The 21,363-nt window shown below is 40.6% G+C and overlaps 1 protein-coding gene across 1 annotated transcript in view; it reads left to right on the top strand.

Annotated features, from left to right (window-relative positions):
* LOC124612903 (phospholipase DDHD2) overlaps positions 1 to 21,363 on the top strand; it is a 200,643-nt gene that overhangs the window by 126,159 nt on the left and 53,121 nt on the right. Inside the window, exons 8-10 of the mRNA XM_047141375.1 lie at positions 16,871 to 17,083; positions 18,815 to 18,995; positions 19,075 to 19,269. Coding sequence (XP_046997331.1) covers positions 16,871 to 17,083; positions 18,815 to 18,995; positions 19,075 to 19,269 — 589 coding nt within the window. The remainder of the gene's footprint in view (positions 1 to 16,870; positions 17,084 to 18,814; positions 18,996 to 19,074; positions 19,270 to 21,363) is intronic.

Raw genomic sequence — 21,363 nt, 5'->3', positions numbered from 1 at the left:
AATACTAAAAAAAAATCGAATTTTCAAAATATGTTCATCTTGTAGCACACATCTTTCTGGAAAATCTGAAACAGAAAACATATGTGTTCGAGGAAATGTAAGACATGTTATTTGGTCTTAAATGTGCCAAAGTGCAGTGCCACCCCTCTTCATACAGTATTCTTCTATCCCACGTCACTGTATTTCGCTCTGTGGAATTGAAACATGTATATTTTGTAATGGATGCCATCAAACTATATTCAGGACAGTGGAAATTGAAATATGCTGTGGTGCCCCTCCTGCTCCCAGTTGGCCGATTTGACAACCTGCCCTTCTTAAAAAAATTAAAAAAAAAATCTCACAATTAATAGTGGATGGGATGATTTGTAATCGGGAGAACAAGAACTCTTCAGAGAATTTGCACTCTTTATTACCTATTAGCTAATAACTTGCTGTTTTGTGTGATGTAAAATTAAATGTTGGATTCCATAAAACTAATAAAGACGAGAGACGAGCAAGAAAGTACACATTTCTTCAATCCTTAGGTCCTAGCATTTTTTCTCTGTAATCCTGCTACAGCTTTACATGGCGTGCTTTCCTTTCTGCGAAAGAATCTATTACCTCATCGAAGTTCGTCAAACATTTTGCTACATGAAAAATCGAAATGTCGTTATGTCAATCTTAAAAAGCTGTTAATCCAAATAATACCCAAGACTGGTGTGGTTTCTTGATCTGATTACAATTATTTTGTCACTGTCTGCTAGATAAAACAACATAGGCCTTTCTAATATTGCAGCAATTTTGTAACACACACCAAATAAACTAGATTGTTTTGGCACAAATGATCCTTTTGTATAACGCGACAGAATATAATTCACGAAGTACCAATATCAAATGCCTATTAGGCCTACTACAAGCAAAAAGCTTTATATTAGGAAATAGTATCACATTTCTTTCATACACACCAGTTTCTCAAGCATGAGATAAAGTAGTATTACGAAATTTTTATATAAATTTGGAATCGTCTTACTCTTCCATAATTTGTGTGATGTCCCCTTTTCTTCTCCTTCCTCGTTCTAACAAACAATCTTGTCATCACCAATTCTGTAGCTATTCCTGCCATTGTCAAAATTTGTTCACCAATTAACCTCACTAACCCTGCCAGAATCTCAGGTTTAGTTATCCCGCGATTATTCTCCTGTTAGGCGTTGTTACTTGCTCGTACAACATGTTATCCGCGTTACTTCCAGAATAGAACTTAAGCGGCTGCTAGCCGGGGACTGTACAACTGATCCTCACTAGTGTAGCGATCTGGCCTAAAATTTTCTGTCAAAATTTCATTTTCTTGGATACACCGAGAAGATAATACGTAATCTTTGTCACCTGTTATTCCTGTTTGTCATCTATTTCCATTCTGGTAGTCTGAATCTCTGGATTTTGCTGGTAATTATAACAACGCTGATCATTCGCAAACCAAATCAACCACATAATCGGACGGTGATTGGGATTCACCCGTTCGGCTTTACTCCGCTCAGCTAGTATAGCCCTGTCCTCTTTTGTCTGCGGAAAGTTTATTTCTAGATGTGACGAGGATTCTCCTGAGAGAGACATCATGTAAACTATGCACACATTCAAAAATCAATTTATGATTCATTCAGAAATAAACTTAAAATGTGTTCATGTTCAAAAACCAACAGGGATGCGTTTCAAAATCATCTGAACAATCGATAGACCAACGTGTGCTGGATGCTAGGCGCTTTGTGAAACAAGTTTTTTTCTTCAAGGATATGAATTTGATGCCCCCTTTGCCCGCAGCATCTAGCTGTTTGCTGCGACTGCTTGGACAGCCAACGGCCACATTCCCGCATCCAGAAGCGGGAGAATCTACTAATCAAACGAGATGCAACTGCGCATGCGAATGAGCCCATTCGTAGCTGCTAAAACAAATCTAATGTAAACAGTTGACATCATGCTCATTGGAGGCAATTTGTTGTTATGAAGTGTTGCATAGTCTTCCTAAAGCCTTTGACACATTTTGCTGTTGGCAGATGCTTGCATGAGCACTGTGTATCGTTGTCGTTGTTGTTTACGGCGCATTTCCTTTGCAATTAAAGTTATTTTTGTTTTTTTTCTCTCGTTTATGTTTCATTGTTTAAGTATTATTCTGCAGTAGCGGCATACAGTAATATCCTTTGTTAGAGTATCGGTTCTTACCAGTCAAAATTACAAAAATTTAACAGAAAACTAAAACAATGAAAAATTTCCCGAAGTTTAAAGATTTCCCGGGTTTTTCCCAGTTTTCTCCTGGATGAAAAACATCCCAGGTTTTTCCCGGATCTCCCGGGTCGTATATACCCTGGAAGAATGCCTGGAGACATCGCTCGTATGATGGCAGAACGTTTTACTGTGATTAATGCCGTGCGACTGCAGAAAGGGGCAAGTTGGACTTCATATCCCACAATCTGAGCCCACAATACGGAGTCTTACACCTGTCATTTCTCCATGTGGGAGCTAAAATCAGCACTGTCTGAAATTCCTGATACATCACGCGGTCACAACCAAATCCACCACTGCATGCTTCGACATTTGCCAGCAGTGTCAAAGGAAATCCTCCTCAAATGTTTTAATTTGATATGGCAAACAGGTTATTTTCCCAACTTGTGAAGAGAGGCAATTTTGATACCTCTCCTCAAACCAGGAAAGGACTGCACATATCCCAGTAGTTAGTGGTGTGTCACCTTTACGAGGTGTGTATGAAAGACCCTGGAACAAGTGGTTAACCGTCATCCGGTCTGGTCATTTGAGACCAAGCAACTTCTTAGTCTCTCTCTGTGTGGATTGTGAAGATTTTGATCCACTGTCAACAACCTAATCCTATTACAGGCAGCTATTCAGCAAGCTTTCCTGTGTAAATATCACTGTGTTGGTATATTCTTCGATATCAGTGAAGTTTATGACACTGCTTGCAGACATAGTATCCTCGCTTAACTCCATCAGTGTGGCAACCTCCGCATCTTCAAACAGATTGTTCTAGGTGTAAGTGCTTTATTAGGTCCCGAGTTGTTGACACGCAGGCAGATCGTTTTGAGTAGGAGAATTGTGTTTCTCAGGTCAGTATTTTAATTGTTACTCTCTTTGCCATAGCCATAAACAGTATCACGTCTGCAGTAAGGAGTCAGGTGCATTGCTGTTTTCTGTTCCTCCAACCAGTGTTGCAGAGTCGACCTGTCAGTTGCAACATACACTGCAGTCATCAGTCATTAGAGAAGTGTGTGTGTGTGTGTGTGTGTGTGTGTGTGTGTGTGTGTGTGTGTGTGTGTGTGTGTGTGTGTTTGTTTTATATTTTAAATTTTAAATTTCTACATTTTAAATTTTTAATTTCTACATTTAAAAAAATACTCAGTGACGTTTTTGGGTCTCATTTTTAACTCCAAATTGTCATGGTTACTACGCCTAAGCCCAGAAAGCACTAAATATCATAAAGTGTCGTAGTCACAGGTCTTGGGGAGTAGAAGGGTGTGTCTGCTCCAGTTTTATAGCTGTTTTGTGTGTTCACGGCTAGACTATGGATGCACAGTCTACTGGTCATTGAGGACTTTTTTCCTTAAGATTGTTGACACTATCCACATACATTGTTAGCTGCAAACAGGCAGAAAACATGCTTTGTTGGTGCTGCACACTTCAGTGATTTTGACCAATACAAACTCAAACTGTGGTGATGTTCTTTGGCACAGCAGTATAGAAACTGGCACAGAAACAGCTAAATGAAAAAAAAAAAAAAAAAAAAAAAAAACATGTAGTTTGCACATTTATTTATAAATAATAGCCAACTTAGGTTTTGTGGGAGACCAGATGTATGAGACTCATGTGCTGATTTGAAATTCTAGATTTGCATGTTTCACTGTTCACTACTTCTGCATAAGTTTTCATTGATTGTGATATAGTGTGAATTTTTGAACATTACTCTCATCATCAGTTGTGGACTTGAACTTTTTTGTGTTCTTTTAAAATTTTTGAGAACAGTAGGCCTATCCTCGTTCAAAACAATCTTCTCTAATTTCATTGTATAATAACATGAGAAATAATCTTTTTTTTTTAGAATTTTTGGATGATTATAAACCTATATTTTTGTAAGTTACTGGTATGAGTACTTTGTAGTGAATCAGCATTTGTGGTCACAGAACACCTCTAAATTTCATTGTATATCAGTGCAGATAAACGTGCATTTTTGAGAATTTTTGGAAGCTGCTATTGTCCTGTACATAATCTAATTTGTAGTAAATCGGTGTTTGTGACTTACTGTAGCAGAAGTGCTGAGTGACATGTTGTGTTACATCTAGATTTCCCCTAAAGAGGTGTAGCCCTATATATTATCAACATTTACCATAAATTAACTTTGTTTTCGAGTTTGCTAACAATTGTGCTTAACCTCAAAGGTTTTTGGGAAACTAGAATTTTTACCACAGGTTTTTCTGTTTCTGTAATAGAAATCTTGTTTTGTGTATTTGCTTCATTTCTTATAGCAAAATTATCTTCCTAGCTCAAGAGATTAAAAGATAATCAGCAGACTTAAAGTTATTTGCTCACTGTCCTGTAATAAATTGCACCAATTAAAATGCAGCCCCACTGTGAATGCTTGAACACAGAATGAGTTGGTTAACAATCATAAGCAGCGAGTTGGTTAAGTCATATACAGCTGGAAATTTCCCTGGCCACTATCAAATGATTGGTATCTGGTGCATGTCATTGTGTTGGAAGAGCTTCTGAGACTCGTGTACTTATGGTACCAGTACCAAAAGTGCCTCAAGTATTATCTACTCCTGTGGCTCATGTCTGCTCTGCAGAAAGTAAGAGATCTGTCATTATTCATTCACCTGACTGTGAGTGGTGTTTCAGAGTTAGAGCTAGGTGTCCTGAACAGCGTGGGTGTTGTACCGATTCTCCTAACCAACAAGTTTGAGGTATTGTCTTTCACTGAAACTGAAACTGATCTGGTGGGATTCACTTCACCTTTTGGGGGGAAAACTGTTTTGTCTGGTGCCAGGAGGCAGCAAACACACAAGGATAGGGATCTGTTAATTGTTAATTGTTAATTGTCAGCAATTCAAACATATGGTGAATGATGGTACCCCTTGGGAAAATGGCAGCAAGGACAGAAAAGGACACCAGGTGCACTCATTGTGTATGCCTTGGGGCCTCCTTCAACATGTCGAAGAGGCTATTCCAACAGCCAGCGAGGGAACAGGGTTCAACCTAAAGCAGATTGTGATGCATGTTTGAACAAATGATGCCTGTCTTCTGGGCTCTGAGGCCATATTTGAGTCATTCCAGTGACTGGCAGAGAAGGTTGAGAAGACCAGCTTGTGCATGGAGTTTCGATGAAGCTCACAATTTGGAGCATTGTCCCAAAACTGACCATGGCCCTTTGGTTCCGTGTTGAGCAGAAGGACTGAACCAAAACCTTCAACGCTCCTGTAACAAGCTAGACTGTGACTTCTGGATTTTTGCCATACGGATGAGAACTTTAGGGTCCCCCTAAGTGGGTCGGGTGTGCAGTACGCAACAGAGGATGCTACTCAGATATGACCGTTTGTGGTGTACACATGACGTGATTTTAGATTAGGCGACCCTCCATTCAATCCAGATAACAATAACTGTAGTAAACCCAGAAATATCAGTGTAAGATCAAAAGAAATGCCTCTCACAGATGAGAGTATTAAAATCCTAATGGTTAGCTGCCAAAGCTTTCACAACGAAGTGCCAGAGCTTTAAGCACTCCTGAAAAGCAGTGAAGCTCACATAGTACTAGGTACAAAAATCTGGTTCAAACCTGAAATTGATAGCAGTGAGATTTTTGGAGAAAATTTGAATCCCTATTGAAAGAACAGGCAAATGGGAAGTGAAAGTGGTGTGGTTGTCACAGTAGACAAGAAACTCAAATCCACTGAGATAGAAATTGAAGCTGCATGCGAGATTGTTTGGGCAAGACCACTATGAGGGGTCATCATAAAAAGATAATGGATCCTTCTATCACTCATCCGACTCGTCTCCTGACCTAACTGCACACTTCAGCAAAAACCTCAATTCACGTTTAAATAAGTTCCTCATTCACACTGTAATCGTCTGTGAACGCTTTAATTATCCAACAATTAATTGGGAAGATTACAGTTTTGTTAGTGGTGGGCATGATAAGACATCCTATAAAAATTTACTAAATGCATTCTTTGAAAACTACCTACAACAGGTAATTTGGAATCCCACTCATGATGGAAATATAATGAATCTAGTGTAAATAAATAGTCCTAAAAACAAAGATGATGTGACTTACCAAACGAAAGCGCTGGCATGTCGATAGACACACAAACATGCACACAAAATTCAAGCTTTCGCAACCAACGGTTGCTTCATCAGGAAAGAGGGAAGGAGAGGGAAAGACGAAAGGATGTGGGTTTTAAGGGAGAGGGTAAGGAGTCATTCCAATCCCGGGAGCGGAAAGACTTACCTTAGGGGGAAAAAAAGGACAGGTATACACTCGCGCGCGCGCGCGCGCGCGCACACACACACAATATCGATACGCACATACACAGACACAAGCAGACATTTGTAAAGGCAAGAAGTTTGGGCAGAGATGTCAGTCGAGGTGGAAGTACAGAGGCAAAGATGTTGTTGAATGACAGGTGAGGTATGAGTGGCGGCAACTTGAAATTAGTGGAGATTGAGGCCTGGTGGGTAACAAGAAGAGAGGATATACTGAAGGGCAAATTCCCTTCTCCGGAGTTCTGACAGGTTGGTGTTAGTGGGAAGTATCCAGATAACCCGGATGGTGTAACACTGTGCCAAGATGTGCTGGCCGTGCACCAGGGTATGTTTAGCCACAGGGTGATCCTCATTACCAACAAACACTGTCTGCCTGTGTCCATTCATGCGAATGGACAGTTTGTTGCTGGTCATTCCCACATAGAAAGCTTCACAGTGTAGGCAGGTCAGTTGGTAAATCACGAGGGTGCTTTCACACGTGGCTCTGCCTTTGATCGTGTACACCTTCCGGGTTATAGGACTGGAGTAGGTGGTCGTGGGAGGGTGCATGGGACAGGTTTTACACCGGGGGCGGTTACAAGGGTAGGAGCCAGAGGATAGGGAAGGTGGTTTGGGGATATCATAGGGATGAACCAAGGGGTTACGAAGGTTAGGTGGAAGGCGGAAAGACACTCTTGGTGGAGTGGGGAGGATTTCATGAAGGATGGTTCTCATTTCAGGGCAGGATTTGAGGAAGTCGTATCCCTGCTGGAGAGCCACATTCAGAGTCTGATCCAGTCCCGGAAAGTATCCTGTCACAAGTGGGACACTTTTGGGATTCTTCTGTGGGAGGTTCTGGGTTTGAGGTGATGAGGAAGTGGCTCTGGTTATTTGCTTCTGTACCAGGTCGGGAGGCTAGTTGCGGGATGCGAAAGCTGTTTTCAGGTTGTTGGTATAATGGTTGAGGGATTCCGGACTGGAGCAGATTCGTTTGCCACGAAGACCTAGGCTGTAGGGAAGGGACCGTTTGATGTGGAATGGGTGGCAGCTGTCATAATGGAGGTACTGTTGCTTGTTGGTGGGTTTGATGTGGACGGACGTGTGAAGCTGGCTATTTGACAGATGGAGATCGATGTCAAGGAAAGTGGCATGGGATTTGGAGTAGGACCAGGTGAATCTGATGAAACCAAAGGAGTTGAGGTTGGAGAGGAAATTCTGGAGTTCTTCTTCACTGTGAGTCCAGATCATGAAGATGTCATCAATAAATCTGTGCCGGCCGAAGTGGCCGTGCGGTTAAAGGTGCTGCAGTCTGGAACCGCAAGACTGCTACGGTCGCAGGTTCGAATCCTGCCTCGGGCATGGATGTTTGTGATGTCCTTAGGTTAGTTAGGTTTAACTAGTTCTAAGTTCTAGGGGACTAATGACCTCAGAAGTTGAGTCCCATAGTGCTCAGAGCCAATAAATCTGTGCCACACTTTGGGTTGGCAGGCCTGGGTAACCAAGAAGGCTTTCTCTAAGCGACCCATGAATAGGTTGGCGTATGAGGGGGCCATCCTGGTACCCATGGCTGTTCCTTTTAATTGTTGGTATGTCTGGCCTTCGAAAGTGAAGAAGTTGTGAGTGAGGATGAAGCTGGCTAAGGTAATGAGGAAAGAGGTTTTAGGTAGGGTGGCAGGTGATTGGCGTGAAAGGAAGTGCTCCATCGCATTGAGGCCCTGGACGTGCGGAATATTTGTGTATAAGGAAGTGGCATCAATGGTAACAAGGATGGTTTCCGGGGGTAACAGATTGGGTAAGGATTCCAGGCGCTCGAGAAAGTGGTTGGTGTCTTTGATGAAGGATGGGAGACTGCATGTAATGGGTTGAAGGTGTTGATCTACGTAGGCAGAGATACGTTCTATGGGGTCTTGGTAACCAGCTACAATGGGGCAGCCGGGATGATTGGGTTTGTGGATTTTAGGAAGAAGGTAGAAGGTAGGGGTGTGGGATGTTGGTGGGTTCAGGAGGTTGATGGAGTCAGGTGAAAGGTTTTGTAGGGGGCCTAAGGTTCTGAGGATTCCTTGAAGCTCTGCCTGGGCATCATGAATGGGATTACCGATCCATCGTCATTCTTCTGGCGGACAAGGGTTCCACGGCCGTGGTACTTGATCGTCGGGAGTATGTGGCTGAGGGACTGCGTCCCCACTCCACCAAGAGTGTCTTTCCACCGTCCACCTAACCTTCGTAACCTCTTGGTTCATCCCTATGAAATCCCCAAACCACCTTCCCTACCCTCTGGCTCCTACCCTTGTAACCGCCCCCGGTGTAAAACCTGTCCCATGCACCCTCCCACGACCACCTACTCCAGTCCTATAACCCGGAAGGTGTACACGATCAAAGGCAGAGCCACGTGTGAAAGCACCCTCGTGATTTACCAACTGACCTGCCTACACTGTGAAGCTTTCTATGTGGGAATGACCAGCAACAAACTGTCCATTCGCATGAATGGACACAGGCAGACAGTGTTTGTTGGTAATGAGGATCACCCTGTGGCTAAACATACCCTGGTGCACGGCCAGCACATCTTGGCACAGTGTTACACCATCCGGGTTATCTGGATACTTCCCACTAACACCAACCTGTCAGAACTCCGGAGATGGGAATTTGCCCTTCAGTATATCCTCTCTTCTTGTTACCCACCAGGCCTCAATCTCCACTAATTTCAAGTTGCCCCCACTCATACCTCACCTGTCATTCAACAACATCTTTGCCTCTGTACTTCCACCTCGACTGACATCTCTGCCCAAACTTCTTGCCTTTACAAATGTCTGCTTGTGTCTGTGTATGTGCGTATCGATATGTGTGTGTGTGCGCGCGCGAGTGTATACCTGTCCTTTTTTCCCCCTAAGGTAAGTCTTTCCGCTCCTGGGATTGGAATGACTCCTTACCCTCTCCCTTAAAACCCACATCCTTTCGTCTTTCCCTCTCCCTCTCCTTCCCTCTTTCCTGACAAAGCAACTGTTGGTTGCGAAAGCTTGAATTTTCTGTGTATGTTTGTGTGTCTATCGACCTGCCAGCACTTTCATCACTTTCATTTGGTAAGTCACATCATCTTTGTTTATATATATATATATATACAGTAAACCAGATCAAAAAAATCTGTAGTGTCCTATCTCAATGAGAAACATAAAACTGTCAGCACAGGGCAGGACCATATAGAGGAAGAATGACTCAAGTTTAAGAGAGTAATTGATATGCACTGGATAGTTGCGTACCTAGTGAAACCGTTCATAATGGGATAATTGATAAGAATAATGCAATACCACCTCCTAGCTTATTAGGGATTGATCGTAGAATTGCGTATGCATATCGTCCTTGGTATTCAGTCACTGTACAGAAATTTTTAAAGAAACAGAGATTACTACGTGATGACTGTAAAACAAAGCATAGGGTAGTAGATGGAGAGATGCTGAATGAGACATGTTTTGCTGTAAGGAGAGGAATGCATGAAGCCTTCAGTGACTACTGTGGCAGAATGTTGTCAAATGATCTTTCACAAAACCCAAAAAATTCTGGGTATTTGTAAAGGCTGTTAGTGGCACATTAGTCAATGTCCAACCTCTTTTGAATGAGATAGGAACTGAGATTGAGGGTATCAAAGCAAAAGCTGAAGTGGTGAACTGTTTTCAAATGTTCCTGTGTAAAGGAAAACCCAGGAGACTCATCCCAGTTTAATCCTCATACCACTAAAAAGATGAGTGAAGTGAGTGTTAGTGGTGTTAAGAAACAGCTGAAATCATTAACATTGAACAAAGCTTCAGTACGCAGTGGAATCTGTATCACATTCTGTTCTGAATTTGTGAGTGATTTATTCCCTCTTCTAACTATAATCTATCATAGATCTGCCGAACAAACAAACCAACCATACCCACTTCTTTGAAAAAAGCACAGGGCCCACTGTCTGCAGGAAGGGTAGTAGAAGTGATTCACCAAACTACCGTCCAGTGTCCTTGTCATTGATTTGGTGTGGAAGCATAGAACATATTCTGAGCTCAAACAGCTTGAGCAGAATGACCTCCTCCATGCCAACCAGCATGGATTTCGAAAACATTGATCACGTGAAACCCAACTTGCATTTTTCTCACATGACAGACTGAAAGCTTTGGTTCAAGGCAATCAGGTAGATGCAGTATTTCTTCATTCCTGAAAAACATTTGACACAGTAAAACACCTACGCTTATTTTCAAAAGTACTATCATACAGGGTGTTGAGTGAAATTTGGGACTGACTGGATGAAGGACAGTTTGGTAGGGAGGACGCAGCATGTTATCTTGGATGGAGAGTCGTAGTTATTTGTAGAAGTGACTTTGGTTGTGCCGCTGGGAAGTGTGTTGAGATCCCTGCTCTTCATGTTGTATATTAATGATGTTGCATACAGTTTTAATTATAATCTCAGACTTACAGACGATGCGGTTATTTGTAATGAAGTACAGTTAGAAAGAAGGTGCATAAATATTTATCAAGATTTTGATCAGATTTCAAAGCGGTGCAAAGGCTGGCAACTTGCTTGAAATATTTAGAAATGTAAAGCTGTGCATTTCACAAAATGAGAAAACGTAGTATCCTATGACTATAATATCAATGAGCCACAGTCAGAATCAGCCAACTTGTACAAATATCTAGGTGTAACACTTGTAGGGATATGAAATGGAATGATCACATAGGCTCAGTCGTGGGTAAAGCAGGTTGTAGACGTTGGTGTATTGGTAAAATACTGGGAAGTGTAGTCAGTCTACAGAGGGGATTCCTTACGAACCACTCATCTGACTGATTCTAGAATATTGCTTAAGTGTGTGGGATTCATACCATATAGGACTTAAAAGGGGTATTGAGCATATACAGAGAAGGGCAGCACAAATGGCCACAGGTTTGTTGGATCTGTGGGAGAGTGTCACAGGGATACTGAAGAAACTGAACTGCCAGACTCTAGAAGATAGACGTAAACTATCCCAAGAATGTCCTCTAACACGGTTTCATGAACTGACTTTAAATGACGACACTCTAGGTACATACTACAAGCCCCTACATGTTGCTCACATAGGGACTGAGAATATAAGATTAAAATAATTTCAGCACACACAGATGCATTAAAATGAGCATTATTCGCGCACTCCATATGTGAATGAATGGAATGGGAAGCAACCCTAATAACTGGTACAATGTGACATACTCTCTGCCATGCACTTCACAGTGGTTTGCAGAGTGTAGATGTAGATGTGATTAGGCTGGCCACAGGTGCTTACAGGACCAGCCCAATACTCAATATCTCTGCTGAGACACTGGGGAACCACCACTCACTATCCGGCGGCAGCTCCTCATTGTGTGTTAAGTGTGTAAGTTCCTCTTAGTTTCGACTTTACCTGAATATACTGTTGCTCGTCCACCTCTGGAACACCTTTTCTCCAATCATACACGAGTGACAGTACTATTTGGGATCTGTGTGCAGCCTGTCCTGGAGTCACTTGGTATGGAGCATGTGCAGCCACAAATAAAAGGTTTTCACTGCCTGCTACCATGGTTATTGCAAGGGCCCAGAGTAGTTTTGGATCTGGTGCAGTACAAGAGAGATTGAATTCCAGCATATGTTTTTAATGCATTATTCTATGATGTCATTACGGATATGTCGAAACAGGGGCTCCATTGGTTGCTCTGTTGTTTTTCCTGATTGTGTGCTTATGGTGTGACTGCCGTGAGACTTCACTGTCTTCGATATGGAATTATATGCAATCTTGTGGGCACTGAAGCAGATGAGATGTGCTTAAAGTGCAAAATTCCTTGTCTGTTCCATTTCTCTGAGTGCCCTTCACTCTTGCAATGCTTGTACCCAGCAGGTAGAATAGTCCAGAAATGTCCAGGACATCCTCTTGCAACTACAACAGCTGAGGAAGTAGGTGTCTTTCTGCTGGGTATCAGTGCACATGGATATTGCAGGGAATGAAAGGGCAGACATGGCCGCCAAAGTAGTGTGCCAAGCTAATGACAGTGTGCCCTCCTCCTGCAGAATATTGCCTTGCTGTTGAGATGCAGTGTGTTGGGTCAGTGGGAAGTCAAGTGGCTGCAAGTGACTGATAATAAACTGCATCCAGTAAAGCCCACTGCACAGCTGTGGCGTACCTCCTTCCAGCCACATAGTTCGGATAAGGTCTCTCTTATTCATCTTTGGAGTGTGTTTACATCGTTCGTCCAAGCCTCACGCCTCAGTAGTGTGTTTACATTTTGAAGCGTGCAGTTGCAGCTGTAACGGTTATAAAGCTAAGTACTGACAAAGTTATTTGTGCGCTGTTATATAGTTATTAAATTTAATAGTTTTCAGCAATGTTTTGTGCTGTTTGTGGCAATTAAATGATTTAATAAACTTTTGGAAACTTCCCTCGCTGTGTTTTTTTTTAGAGTTATCTGTATGGTGAAGTTGTTTAGTAAATTTCGTGCTTTAGTTTTCAGCTGATGTTTCATATTGTTTCGAGTGAAATTTTCACTAAGTGTTTTAACTTCGTTAAGTGTTCCAGTGGCCGCTTGAATTTTTGGTTTTAGCTAATAATTTTGTGAAGTTTTGTTGGTATTGGTATTAGCTGTGGTGTAGTAGTATTAATACAAGTAGTTGCTTTCTTAGTAGGCAGAGAATTTCAAGACTGCCATTGATAGTTCTGTAAATAGTTCTACTGGTGTAACTGAACTTAGGTGACGTAGATGTATAGTTTTTTTTTTTTTCAGTAACTGTAAAGTTTTACCATGAGTGGTAAGTGTGGGCTCTGTCGTATGTTTGTGAGTAGTGGGTTACGGTGTGGGATTTGTTCAAAGTATTTTCATTGGGGGGGGGGGGGGGGGGGGGAATGTATTGGGGAAGCCAGTGGGCATTCTAGCAAGATCTTCTCCTGGGAATGCAGAATCTGTAGTAGAATTAAGTTGATAGAATAGCAGGCGTGTAAGATCTCTGTCCTTCAGGTGCAGTTACAGTGTGCAAAGGAGGAACTAGATAGGTTGAGGAGCGTGAAGGGTGGTGGGGATTGGGAACTGGCAGTTGGCGAGAAGACAGCTAGGGGGAGGTGGTATTCAGACAGTTATACTTTGCATATATGCAATCGATTTGGCCAAATGTCAGAGCTGAGTGGAGAGGAGCCTCTTGTAGCTGTAGATGTAGGGAACATGAGGCAGTTCTCAGCAGTTAGGAGACCAAGGTCAGTTGCAAAGTCTAACAGAAAGGAGGAGGTTCTGTTGTCAATGTGTGGCGCTTGTGGTGTTCAGATCACTGTAGATCACATTGAACTAGAATGTGTTGAACCAGAGGGCAGTGGCAGATCTGCCCTATGTTTTAAGTGATGTTCAAACAAATGTGGTGAGACTTTTAAGGTTCTGTGATTTATCCAACTTGTTTCTAAAAATTATGAGGACATGCTCTTAATGTGTCAACAGTAACAGGATGACTGGTTCACCCATGATTTTTTTGGCTCACCCATGATTTTTTGTAAGTGGTCAGCCAGTGAAATTTTCCTGTGCCTTTCTTTTAGCTCCTTTATCGTTTTTCATTCTTTTTTCATCCCAGGTGCTGCACCTTACACTATTTCTCCATGTTTTACAGCATGTGATATGGAGTGATTTTTGTGGGTCAACATGCATGCTTGCTCCAATGTGTTTTTAGTCCTTTCATCCATATTCATTTCTTTTAATATTTGTAAGGGCATGGATAACATCACTGTAGAGTGCCCTTACACTCAAAAGGCAACATGACGACGACAAATTACGAATCTCTTTGTCAAAAAAGTGAATCATAGCAAAAGGACTATATTGCATGTACTGCTGTTAAAGATGGGAATTGACAGTTGACATCTATGATTAAGTGTGTTAGCAAGGAGTGTCATTCCAGTGCCAAAAGTTTCTTGACAGCAAATGTCATTGCCCGGCATGGTAAATCTTTTGGCGCCGGGGAACTTTTAAAACAAATCTGGTTAGTGTGTGCCCCATGACTTTTGGAAGATTTTGGAAATAGAAGTGAGATATCCGAGTGTATCGAAGACATTCCTTTATTTAGAAACTAATTAAAAGACAGAATCCTAAAAGCAATGGAAAATGTGAAGGAACAACAAAAAATGACTTCAAGTTCTCTCCTTATATTTCACTGTGTCTTGATGAAAGTACAGTTATAACAAAATATATCTGTTCAGCTGCTTTTGCTTGATATTGTGCTCTAAATAACCTTAAAGAAGAATTGATTGTGATAATATTGTGGCCATCAATCGCTGAAGGCAAATTCTGACATGGTTCCTTTGAAAAAAAAGGACATTGTCAATTCCCATCTTCCTGCATTTTGAGCTACTGCTTCATTTGTAATTACACTGTCATTGATGGTATGCTGAGCCCTATTTTTTCTTCTTCCCTTCCATCATTTGCTGTCTTTCTGGTTAATTTTTCTCTATGTAACCCTTCTGAAACTGAATGTGGCCTAAAGAAAAATTATTTTTAAATTCAAGTGTGGTTATTTGAATACAGGTTTTTTTTCTGGACATTTGTGAGACTTTATCTGTATTCAGCATATGGTAAATTAATTTTCAAGAAAATTTGTTTGATGAAAGGTTTTGGTATTTCTGATGTTACATGTTGTTTTACACTGACAGAAATGTGTCTACAAGATTGCAGATATCAGTGATATATGGGACGATTAAAAAGTTTACATGTAAATTGAAGGAGGAATCGAAACACGACGACTTAGCAATAGGAGTTAATTGTGTTGGAATAAATTCTGAGCCGGGGAAGGCTTTGGAATGCTAGGTGCACGTGCGCCATAAGTTCAGCAAAGATAATGTACTGTTCTTATGTTCATATAATTGCTTGTCATTCAAACCTTGTGTGCCTGACACTAGTTTCTGACCAACACTTTTTCCAGGGTACTTGCAGTGTCTTATGAGATTCTTGTGATGCCTGATATACTTGCTAGTGTGTGCAAGAATGTTCTACAAAGATTTTATGTCTGTATTGAATGTGGTGGTCGCCATTTTTAGGGTTCAGTACCTCCATCAGTAAAAATGGAACCCTCATAGGATTATTTGTTTTTCGTATGTGTGTCAGTCTGTCAGACTGTTAAAAACCCTTCTTCTTAGGAACAGGTACACGTATCAAGTTGAAATTAGTGTTGCATACTAATATCTATGGTGCCTTGGCATTGTAAACATTGAAGCTTCCCAGTGCAACCAAAAGATACGGTCATTTTTGTCACAAATTTTGATACTTACAAACTAGCTCATCAAAAACTATGAGATACTTCTATTGACATAGGATAATGAAATTTGTCAAGAAGTAAGATGTAAGGATTAAAAGTACAGCAAAGGAAACAATCAAAAAATTGTGAATTTGTAATTACATCACACAAAAAAGGTCATTTGTTATCCGAATGCCCATCTTTCTATTAAGACTTTTTCCTTTTTTTTTTTTTTAAAGGAATAGATAGACGTATCAAGTTGAAAAGGATGTCGCATACTAAGGTCCTTAGTCTCATGGCGGCATAATAAATGTACGCTTCTAAGTCGATGCAACCAACAAATATGGCCATTTATTATCACATAATTTGAGACTTGCAAACTCACGTGTTGAAACCTATAGGGTACATCCTAATGACCTAAAACAGTGAAATGGTGAGAAGCAAGGTTTCGCAGTAGAATCAATGGAAAAGAAATCTGAAAAGTGTTAATTTGTAATTATGTCATGCACAAGAAATATTTCTTATGTCATTAGTTATCCAACTTCAAACTTGAAATTAAAACATTCTTGAAAGTCTTGGAATGATACCTTGCAAGTATCAGTGTCAATAACAGGCAAAAATTGCTGAGATTCTTGATTACTGGAATGGATGAACTGTCATATATGTAATTAAGTCTGTTTGTAATCCTCAGGACCTGAGTCCTACCCCTACCTGGCCAATATTTGAATACCATCTGTAATATACAACATTGTTGAGCAAACAGTGTATTATCTTTGCTGAATTTAAAATGTGTGTTCATTTATTTCCCTCGTCATTCCCGACATTCCAAAGCTTTCACTGGCTCAGGATTACTTCCAATATGATAAGTTCCTATTCCAAAGTTGTTGACTTTTGACTCATCAGCTAGCTCCTTCAATTTGTGTGCAATATTTTTGGATCAGCGTGTATAAATTGTTGTAGTATGTCAAAGCATTAAAAATGCCTTGATCGTAAAATGAGTGCATTAAATATAGGTTAAACAATGTGTTTGCTGTTAATTTGATTGTAGCAGGGTAATTACACTATCTCAAATGATTAAATAAATTAGGTTTAACACTCCTTTCTCTAAGGAGTACAAGTAAAATAGAATTACATTCTTGATTTCAGACTATTATGGATACTGTAGGAAAAGAGCTGAACCGTTTGTATGATTTATTTCAAGAAAGAAATCCTAACTTCAAGGGTGGAGTTTCAGTTGGAGGCCATAGTCTTGGGACTGTAATATTGTTTGATCTTCTTTACAACCAAAAGGATCGTTCAGGCAAAAACACAGAAGAAACCAACTCTGAATCAAGGGAAGGATCAGAAGGCAGAAACTGTGTAAGTTAATGCTGCAGTATTTGCACATTGTGATTTACATGGAAAAGTAATTTGAGGGACATATTTGAATCATCATGGATGTCTATTTATTTATTTATTTATTTATTTACTTACTTACTTACTTGCTTGTTATCTGTATAACAGTCACTTTTTAGACATTGTCATCTATTTAGTTCACGTATACATAGAGGTACAACTCATTGAGAGAGAAGGTTGTACTAATTGAACTTCTCTTACCAGTGAAAGATAAATGCCTACAGTGATATAAAAAAGTGAAGATCAGAATTTATCAGTGTTTTGTTGCAAAAACTAGCCAGTGGCTATATATACTAACACTTTTACAAGGAGACCTTACAATTTGAAATAGTCTATTGAATAACAGCATCACTGTATTAATAAATACTTAAGTTTATTCTTTAAGGCATTTAGATCAGTTATCTTAAGGTCTGTTGTAAAAAGTTGTTTCTGTCATATGCGAACTGTGGTCTGCGGTCTGTTTGGTACTTGTAATTCTGTGGAAGTTTTCCCTTCCTCATATATTACAGTTATGTACATTACTGTCTATTAAATTATGTTCTGAACTTACTTTCATAAACATGATTGCCTGCAAGGTGTATGTAGAGTAGATGTAAGTATTTTATATTTTCTGAAAATTTCTCTACAATGCTCTATCTTTTTGACGTCAGCTATCACTATTAGTGCTTCCCCTCCTACCCCATACTCTCCTCACTCGTCATACCCCTTGACCTCCTTCCACCCCCTGTCCCCACCACCACTCCCAAGCCCCACTCCTCGCCTGATCCTTGCCTGCTCCTCGCCATCCTCACCCTCTCCTCACCATCCTCTCTCTTCTTCCCCCTCCCTGTCCTACCCCATCATCCCGTGTCCTACCCCATCATACCGTGTCCTACCCTTCCTCTCTCATTCCCCCCATCCCCCTCTCTTATCTCCTTCCCCCCTCCCCATCATCTCTCTCTCTCTCTCTCTCTCTCTCTCTCTCTCTCTCTCTCTCTCTCTCTCTCTCTCATTTTTGTGATACAAAAAGACTACCTGTATAGAGTGCTGGTGCCCCAACCCAGATCTCAATATCATACCAAAGATGCGGATGATTAAACTGAAATATATTGACTTTCTTATAAATATGATCTATGTACTATTTTGATGACAGATGTTTATCCACATTAATCTCCAAAAGTTTGTGTATAGCTAAGTACCAGTGTAACTGTAATAACATTTGTGTCTTGAGTGTAGTTATTTTGATTATAGTTATTGTGTATTTAGAAGGAGCTTATTTGCATTAATATAAGTTAACAGATTGTTGTAATTCATTTCACTGCTGTTGGCAGCAGTTTGCATATCACTGCCCCAACTGACAGAGGATAAGCCATCTCCATAGCTTATGACCATGAAGTCTTAAAGGTTCAGTTAAAGCATTAGCATACACGAGGAACAGAAAAGGCCCCACTGTACTTCCTTCAGGCACATTCTTTTTATAAGTTAGCTTAACACACCATTTCCTGTCTTTTAAATAGGAGTAAGTAGTTTTAAGGTGACTCCTCATATCCCATATTCGTTTAATTTTTGCAGTGAAATGGTATGACTCACAGTAGAAAATCATTTATCATCACTAACAAAGACAAGTATGAAAAAAAAGACATACATTCTATCAGTTTATAATATTTAAAGTCTAGATGAATATAATTTTACAACATAAAATTATTGAATTTACAGGATACTGAAGGACAAGGTAATTCAACTCCTGTCTCAGAATCAAACCACTCGCTCCTGCGGAGGAGGTTGAGTAGACGAATAAGCTATGTTATGGGAAATGCTGGTACAGGGCAACCATACATCTCATATCCCCATTTACAGTTTACCCCAACGGCATTTTTTGCACTTGGATCTCCAATTGGTAAGTGTTTATGAAATGAAGACTTTATAGTGAAAAGTATTCAAGCATGTAACACAGTCTCATTTCTTTTTTCTTATAGGAATGTTTGTAACAGTGAGAGGCATAGATGCACTGGGAGAAGATTTTCATTTTCCAACTTGCCCAGCATTTTTCAATATATTCCATCCATTTGATCCAGTTGCATATCGTATAGAGACATTAATCAATCCAGAATTTGAAAATCAGAAACCTGTGCTGGTTCCTCATCACAAAGGAAGGAAGAGAATGCACTTAGGTAAGAAAAGTGAGTTGGAGGAAGAGAGAGAGAGAGAGAGAGAGAGAGAGAGAGAGAGAGAGAGAGAGAGAGAGAGAGGGGGGGGGGGGGGGGGGGGGGGGAAATCAGGTAGATCAACATATTATTGAAATTATCAGTATGATAGCAATGACTTATGACAAAGTAAACATGCTTACGAATAACATTACATTTTAGTTCATTAGTTTCATTTAAGCTATTGCTGTCTGAGGTACATAAAATGTGTAATAAGGGGCATTTGTTTAAACATATAAGATTGGGCATGATGAGATAGCTAGCTGTGGGGATAACATGAAGAGGTTTGATATACACTGAGTTGATAAAATTCATGGTTATGAATGATGGTCTGTAACAACTGTTAATGGCCTTCCATAGAGAGACTGTCGAAATTTGCATTGACCCAGATCACAGCAAGACATTCTCTTTCTGTAGTTTAGTAGTTTCTCTTGGCTTTTGCAAATATCTGAAATTTGCACCAGAATAGCACCGATCCCGTACCCACTGGCATCTGTGTGTAGTTCGGTAGGTGCTCTATCATACAGACCAAGTACAGGGTCAGTCATCAGAGCTTTTCACAGAACATTGAAAGAATCTTGTTGGGCACCACCCAAGATAAATTTAGCATCAGATTTTAACAACTCTTAGAGTGGTCTGGCTTTGATACAAAAGTCTTTGATAAAATGATGGCAACAAGAACATAATCTGAGGAAGTTTCTCACGTCTCTAATACATTTAAGAATAGGAAATTCCATTATAGATCTCACCTTTTGTGGGTCTGGCCGCACACCTTTGCCCAAGTATTTTTATTTCTTTTGCTCCAAAGAGTCACTTTCTTGGATTAAGTTTCAGTCCGCCTTGTTGGAGACACTTAAGAGCAGCCCTCAGTCTTTTTGTGTGTTCATCAGATATCTCTGAGAACACTATAATGTCAACTAAATAACAAAGACACATCGTCCACTTCAGGTGATTTAGGAGATTATCCATCACCTGTTCAAAAGTTGCTGGTGCATTACACAAATCAAACGGAATTACCTTAAACTCTTACAGGCCCTCAGGGGCGATGAATGCAGTTTTTTCACGATCAGCTTCACCTACTTCGATTGGCCAGTATCCTGAGTGCGTATCCATGGTTGAGAAAAACTTCGCCCCCTTCAGATAACCTAGTGTATCATCAATTTGTGGAAGATGGTAAATGTCCTTTTCAGATATCTCATTAAGCTTCCTATAATCAACACAAAAGCACCAACTGCCATCCTTCTTCCTGACAAGGACCACTGGTGATGACCATGGGCTCTTCGAAGGCTAAATGATGTCGTTCTTCATCATTTTCTCTACTTCATCCCCAATTATTCGGCATTGCATTGCTGACACATGATATGCGCTTTGGCTTATTGGTTAATGGTCTCCAGTGCTAATCTGGTGCTTCACCATCATTTTGTCTAATTTGCTCTTCACCAGTGGATGGAAACATTCAGAACAACTCTTGATGAATGGCAAGTAGCTTCTCCTGTTGTTTCTTAGTGAGATCTGGTGATAGTCGAGCTATACAATCCTGTCTTGTAGTGGTAGCGCTAATTTCGCACACAGACTCGGCATGGGAGGTTTCTATGACACTCAGCTGTTCTGCAATTAACGGTTCAGCGTTTGCCACACACATGCATCTTGAAAGGGTCTGCGGTTCTCATCAACAGTTAACTATCTACAATTCACCAAATCCATTCTTAAACGAGACGACGGAGCCTGGGATGACTAAGTTATTCTTCAGTAGTATGCTTCTCTCACATTCCACTAAAAGATCCATGGGTTGATGCATGACATGACAAGTTGCAGTTACGTATCTGGTGCTGACTGCAGGAATGATCATTTAATCCAGCACACAGTCTCCACACACTTGGATGCACATCTTTCTGTCCACAATATCACATCTCGTCTAGCATAATCTTCGAGTGACTACAATCTATAATTGCCTAAGAAGCTTTCAAAAAGTCCCATCCGAGAAAGATGTCATGACTACACTCTTGTAAGATGATGACTTCTAACAGCTGTGTATGGCCACTTACACCCACACAAATGGTA

Source organism: Schistocerca americana, chromosome 4, assembly GCF_021461395.2.
Source record: "Schistocerca americana isolate TAMUIC-IGC-003095 chromosome 4, iqSchAmer2.1, whole genome shotgun sequence".
In the NCBI taxonomy this organism is placed as follows: Eukaryota; Metazoa; Arthropoda; class Insecta; order Orthoptera; family Acrididae; genus Schistocerca; species Schistocerca americana.
This window is presented reverse-complemented; position numbering and strand designations above follow the sequence as displayed.